Genomic DNA, 6,959 nt, shown 5'->3' with positions numbered 1-6,959 from the left:
TAGAAGTGACATTTATTTGGCATATAAAAAACTTAGAGACATATCTATATATCTATCTTATTAAAGCAGAAATAAATTTAATTTTCGAAATATAGATTTATTAATATATATATATATATATATAAACATAAGAATTGGTGTTTTAATTTATAAATAAATACATCAAAAATGGTTACTATAGTTAAGAATATTAATATGCAAATGTTTTATATATATCATTTTGATTGGTTTCGTATCCAACCGCAATATGAGCAATCGACAAATTAAATACAACTAAAATCGTTAATCTATCATAAATGTTATATATCACAAATCAAACAAACACTCATATGAATGCATGTTTGTGCAACAATTATATTTTTTTGTTGTGACAAATTTTTTGTCTATTTTTTCAAAACAAACACATGTATGGCTGCATGGGTCAACCTCTAGTTATAATTATGATAATACCAGGTTCATCGAATGTAATCAATTTCTATATAGCAAGTTAAGAGTTCAAGATCTGTATTATATAACAAAAACCAAAACTTTCCTGTATTCCCTTTTCTTACGCCAGTATTTATATATGCTAAAAACAAATCAAGAACCAAATTCATAAGCAGCTTAAACCATACAAAAAATAGGTAAATTTCAAAAATAGAAATAAACAAAAAACCAAAAAAAAAAACAACCACACATACATATAAAAACAATCCATTTACGTAGCCTCTACTTGGTAACCTCCTAAGCCATGAAATAGTCGCAAAGCCTTTTCTTTCTTCTTCATTTCTAATTGCTTTCGACCAAGATCGATCGTGGAGACGTCTACCTCGTAGACCTCTCTCTCAACTTGAACTCCCATTTCTTGTTGCGGACATCAAATATGCGGCTTTCTCGCTTCGTTCTCCTCATTTGTCTCGTTATTGTTGCACCAGCCGTATCGGCTGATTTAACTATCTTGAAAACGGATTACTACCAAAAAACATGCCCTGATTTTACAAAAATCGTGCGTGAAGCCGTTTCAACGAAGCAAGCTCAACAACCGACAACTGCGGCCGGGACACTACGCCTCTTTTTCCACGACTGTTTCCTTGAAGGTTGCGATGCATCGGTTTTGATAGCCACCAACTCGTTTAACAAAGCAGAACGTGACGATGATCTCAACGAATCCCTCCCAGGAGATGCTTTTGACATTGTGAATCGCATCAAGACAGCTCTCGAGCTGTCTTGTCCCGGTGTGGTATCATGCGCTGATATTTTAGCGCAGGCTACGCGTGACCTTGTCACGATGGTAGGAGGACCTTACTTCGACGTAAAGCTTGGTCGTAAGGACGGACTCGAATCCAAAGCGCATAAAGTCCGAGGAAACGTCCCCATGCCTAACCAGACGGTCCATGACATCCACGGGATGTTCAAGAAAAATGGGTTTAGTCTACGTGAGATGGTAGCATTAAGTGGAGCTCACACAATAGGATTTTCTCACTGTAAAGAGTTTAGTGACCGGCTCTTCGGATCAAAAGCTGATCCAGACATCAACCCGCGATTCGCAACCGCTCTCAAAGGACTATGCAAAAACCACACTGTGGACGACACAATAGCGGCGTTTAACGACGTGATGACTCCGGGAAAATTCGACAACATGTACTTCAAGAACCTAAAGAGAGGACTAGGGTTATTAGCTTCCGACCACCTCCTTATTAAAGACAATAGCACAAAACCGTTCGTTGAGCTTTACGCAACTAACGAGAAAGCATTCTTTGAGGATTTCGCACGTGCGATGGAGAAAATGGGCACGGTCGGCGTTAAGGGTGATGGGGAAGGAGAAGTGAGACGTAGGTGCGACCACTTCAACAATCTCAATGTATAGGAATAAACATAAAAATAATAATTTTATGTGTTGTATTTGCGCGGAAAAGGAAAAATTGCTGAGAATAAAGGTTTTGTTGGTCATGCAAACCAGTGATCTTTTAAGGTATATTGAGATTTTTGAGTATGTTTACATAATTTGGATGGATATACAATTCCAAATTGGCTTTGAAAGATTCCGAACCGAAGCCGATTCAAAAAATCCAAATACTCGAATAAAACTTAAATCTCTAACTCCAAAAACCCGAAATTGGAATAGATCCACACCAAATCCAAATGGATACTCGAATGCCCACCTCTAGGTATATGCAAGATAACTAAAATAAATGAGATGAAATTGAATGAGAAAGGTTAATTTATGGACTACGGAAATTAGAGGAATATTTTGCTTTGAAATAGTTCTTATTCAATTTTGTAATTGGAATTTGTATTCCATGCATGGACTCATTGTAGTTTGTAAATGTTAACATTCTAGTTAATATTATTTTATTTAGTCCAATTTTTTTTTACTAAAAATAATATTTTTTGAAGCTCTCTGATTCCACTGGTTTGATTAAGAGTTTATTATGTTTTTACAACGTGAAATATGAAGTTCAAAATTATAATACAGTTTATCATCAATTATAAAAATCAACGATGAAAAGTATATATAAGATTTTCAGCAAAGTATAAGTAGAACCGTAAAAATATAGATCTTCATAAAACGGTTTGTGGTGCAAATATAATTATCAGACACATGAATCTTCATAAAACATTTATATTATCGGTCGTAGAATCATTTATAATTTTTTTTTTTTATTTGCAGTCCCCTAAACATTATTTGAGAAGTGATTTTTCATATGTCATCATCACATTAATTTTAAAAGAAAAATGATGACATGACATATTAACAATGATGAGATGACATATTAACAATGATAACATGACTTGAAACTAATTGTGACATAGACATCTATATTAATGTTAATTTATACTTTTGGTAATTTTAAAAAAATATTGTAATAACTCATAAATTTTCATTAATATAACAATAAATAATATAATAGTAGAAATAGAAATAGAAATATAATAATATAATACAGTTTTCAAAATATTATTTAATTCTATTTTTTTTTATAATTTATAACTTTTATTACAAAAAACAAATCTTCAAAATGTATGCAATTGTTTAAAAAATTGTAATTTTCTAATCAAATTACCATTAATTTATTTTTAATTTCTAAAAAATTTAGTAATATATTTTTTTTTTGTTTAACATTTTGATAATTATATACATAACCAAATTTTCTCTTAATTTAATAAAATTTAGTTATATATTTTAACCAAAAGAATAGATAGAAAAATCTCTCCAAGATTATAATTTTAAATATATACATATATATATTATTAAATATAAATTTACTTAAAAAATATTTATTTTATCTTAATTTTTATATATAATTTAATAAAAATTTAAAATTAAATATTGCAAGCAAATTATAAAATATAAATATTAACAAATTTATATTTAAAAAATAATAATTTAAATTTTAAAACTTTTTTTTCTGCACGTGGCGCAAAACTTACAATAGTTCCCTTAAATAAATATACATTTTTTTTAAAGTTTACTAGGGTCGGACCCGCCTGTAGCAAATGAACAAAATAATACAATATATTTTAAATTGTAATTTATTTTATATTTTAATTTTCACTATTTTACAACAATTTTTTTATTTCTTCTTTTTTATAGAAATTATGTATTTGTTACTACATTAAAACAATTCATAATAAATATAAGTATTTCACTTTGTTTACAATATTTGCTTTCTTTGAATTTAATAGAATTTTTCACTGCAAAAAAACAGTATAAAACAACTATTATTTGAATTAGCATTTATAGATGTAAGTGTATTTTATTTTGTTATTCTTGTTAGAAATCAAAATTTTGTCTTATGATAGTATTTGGGATATATATTTTTTAGAACGACAGCTGATTGAATTATATACACTAAATATGGATTATTTCTTGTTTATGAATGTTTATTGATTGAATTTATTGATTTTTACAACGTTTTGCATAGTGTCTCTGCAGTTTTCCCACACGTACTAACAAACTTCAGTTACAAATAGCAACATAAAATATGTAAGTCCAGACTGTTTTAAATCATTACAACACATGCTTCATGGTAACAACGGAAAGCTTTAAGCGAGTAGCAAATTTTGGTTCATCTGAAAATCCTTGAACAATCTGCAAAACCCCTTAACCTTGTGGGATATCTGTTATTTGTTAACCGTAAAATTTCACTTTGTTATACAATATAAGTTCTTATATCTTAAATTTTGTTTCAGACATATGGTCACACACGTAAGTTTAAGTATCTATATACGTAAGTGATCTGTTTTATTTGGTTAGAAGCAAAAAGTTAAACATTGCTTTTGCAATATCTTTTTGTTTGGTTTGCTTAACTTTCTGGTGGCCTTTTTGTGATTATGTAGTTGACTGAAAGCCATGGTGGCTCAGTGGCTGATGTCCCACATTATACTCAGCCATGGATGCTCCAAGTCCTGCTTACGCACCCACTGAATTGTAACTTAAATCCATCATTTTTGATACGTCTAGTGAATGGATGTGTAATATGTTACATTCGACGGGGTTCTTACCATTTCTAAGATCACACCATTCATGGGAGATCTGTACGACCTGCATTTTTCACCAAATTTAAGTTTCTTAGGCAGATTCGTGGTCAACATGACTTCAATGTATCTGTGAGTGACTTCATTATAGTTGTACTATTTCGTCTGGCACAAAATTAATCACTGCGGGAAGTGGTAGGAAAAAAAACTGAAGTTATGAAAATATATACATACCTTCATGCTGTTTCAGGGGAGGAAACTATAACTGTTGAAACTCTTTCAAGTGTCAGTAACATTACAGGATCATACTTCTTCGTGAGTTTCCATAAAGACTGATGTGGTTTTTCGCCTAGCTGGTGCAAGTTCCAGATGATGGGTAAGCCAGGAGGAGGAGGAAATTGCCGACGGCGCCGTTTAGTTTCACTGACGGACGGTGATAAAAATGGAGGTGGGGAATATAAGCAAAAGAAGCTCAATCAAAGACACAATTTTAACATGTTTCACGTATGTAAATTCATAAGTAATGATGAAGTAAAATTTTTGTTTTGATATGAGCAAACCTTATCACTAAAATGGCATTAGTTTACTGTTTCAGAGCAAAAATATTTTTCATTCGTATAAGAAAACATAGTAAACATTCTAATTGCTAAACTATTCGCAGCTCACAATACAACAAACATAAACTATTGCACCCTAACGAACAATGGCTGAAATCACAATAACCAAAAAATCAATGCTTCAAAGTTCTTCTTATACTAAAGCTTAGAAAGCAGAGTAACCTGTCCCACAAAGAGATTAGATCCCAGACGTATTTTCATATTCTTTTGAAAGTTTAGACTAACCTGTGATCCAATTCTTTCTTCTAGTGATGTGAATGAAATAATTAGGCCGATTGAATGAGAGCATCATAAGTTACAGAGGCGGTGTTCAATGTCCGTGTTATCTACAGTAACCGTTTCGGTGGGATGATATAAGAATAGCTGAGGGAGATTGGGACAACGGCCCGCTTCAAATCAGGGAGGAGAAGAACGAAGTTGGCCAAATTTTATAAATACTGATTTATTTATACTCGTAGATCCACCGACTCAACAAAGCCTAGCACGCATTCAAAGCCTCATCATGGTGGATTGAATTAATAAGGATTTAACACCACACGAAGAACACATAATTCCGACCGTTTCAGTTTCAGTGATGAAGATCAGAGGTCAGAACTGAACAGTGAAGAGAGACGAACGCTGAACTTCGATGTCTTCGCGTCGAACACAATTATGATTACTTTGTTGGGCTATTGGGCTTTATACCATAAAAATGACGAAAGTTGAGTGTCGCCAGAAGACCAAATCAAATTAGAATAAATGATTAATGAAACGGTGCGTTTTTATCAAGTGGACACGTGTCAGCGGTGTAATAAGCGACTTTGTGACGTGGAGGCACAGGAGAGGGGCAAATAATACTTTAACGGGCCAAAACTTTTCTCCTCTGAACCCAATAGAAATCACAATCCGAAAAAAATAAAAGTCAGGCGACACGTGTCGTAAGCACAGAAATCGAATTACCTATGTGGAATCTGACGTGGCGCAACATGAGAGAAATAAACCATTCTTTGTAATAATAGATATACACTTGTTACTAGTTAGATTCGAAAATGTGCCTTTAACATTCCCCAAACATTACAAATTCTAATATTTAACAAATTTAATTTTAATTGTTGATTGTCCTCAAAACAAGCCAGTTAACGTTGTAGTTGTCATTTTTAGCTCATGCTTTTGGTCCAGCGCAGTTCTCGTTAATTATATGGCCCTACGCTTAAGACGAACGACGATGCTTGAGATATCAATCTAAAAGGCTTCTGTTTGATCCGTGTCCAAAGATTTGTGTTATTAATTATTATGAATGCGAGATAATATTTATATTTCATTCTTATATGTTTATAATTTTTGAGAATGCCATAAAATTGATTATTTTTGTTTTTATTGTAAATTCATATGTTTTCAGTTTCGAGATTTGCGTGCTTTTTTTTAATGTGTTTAGTTTTGGCCTTTCTAATTTATGAGATTTTTTTCCTCTTTAAACCATGTGCAGGGTTTTATTAATTTTATTTTGATAAAGTAAACATTGAAATATAAAACGTTAAAATTTTATGTATACTGTTAGGTTTTATCAAATTTAAAGATGGTCATTTTGATTTGAGATTTGTATATAAATTTCAAATTTTATTTTATTGAAATAACGTTATCCCGACGACATACCGACGAAACAAGTCCTCGGAAATAACTCCTCGGAAATTCAATTTTACTCGGAAATCCCTCGGAATTTTCCGACGGAATTCCGAGGAAACAAATTTCCGAGGAAACTCTGAGGACCACCAGTTCGCCGGAAAGCTCCTCAGAATATACCGAGGGAGAATTTCCTCGGGATATTTCAATGGACTTTCCGATGGTCCAATCCTCGGAAGTTCCGACGAAATGTTCCTCGGAATTTTCATCGGGAATTTCCGAGGA

At 32.2% G+C, this 6,959-nt stretch overlaps 1 protein-coding gene and 1 long non-coding RNA gene across 2 annotated transcripts; one reads left to right on the top strand and one right to left on the bottom strand.

Moving 5' to 3' along the window:
- The first annotated feature begins 702 nt into the window (after positions 1–702).
- Positions 703–1,935, top strand: LOC106418047 (peroxidase 65). Its single transcript, XM_013858729.3, has one exon. It carries the CDS (start codon positions 863–865, stop codon positions 1,844–1,846), a length of 984 nt encoding a protein of 327 aa, XP_013714183.1. The 5' UTR covers positions 703–862; the 3' UTR covers positions 1,847–1,935.
- Positions 1,936–3,925: 1,990 nt separating this feature from the next.
- Positions 3,926–5,759, bottom strand: LOC111210736. The gene is made up of 3 exons (XR_002661977.2): positions 5,301–5,759; positions 4,693–4,881; positions 3,926–4,525 (listed from the first exon to the last, which is right to left on the bottom strand). It is a non-coding gene; the product is annotated as an uncharacterized LOC111210736 (long non-coding RNA).
- Positions 5,760–6,959: the final 1,200 nt, after the last annotated feature.

Source organism: Brassica napus, chromosome C9, assembly GCF_020379485.1.
Source record: "Brassica napus cultivar Da-Ae chromosome C9, Da-Ae, whole genome shotgun sequence".
Lineage (NCBI taxonomy): Eukaryota > Viridiplantae > Streptophyta > Magnoliopsida > Brassicales > Brassicaceae > Brassica > Brassica napus.
The sequence above is the reverse complement of the archived record's forward strand: the minus strand, read 5'-3'. Positions and strand labels throughout refer to the sequence as shown.

What these genes read in the sequence shown, in the direction of transcription:
- LOC106418047 (XM_013858729.3), top strand. Translation starts at nt 863, where the DNA reads ATGCGGCTTTCTCGCTTCGTTCTCCTCATTTGTCTCGTTATTGTTGCA.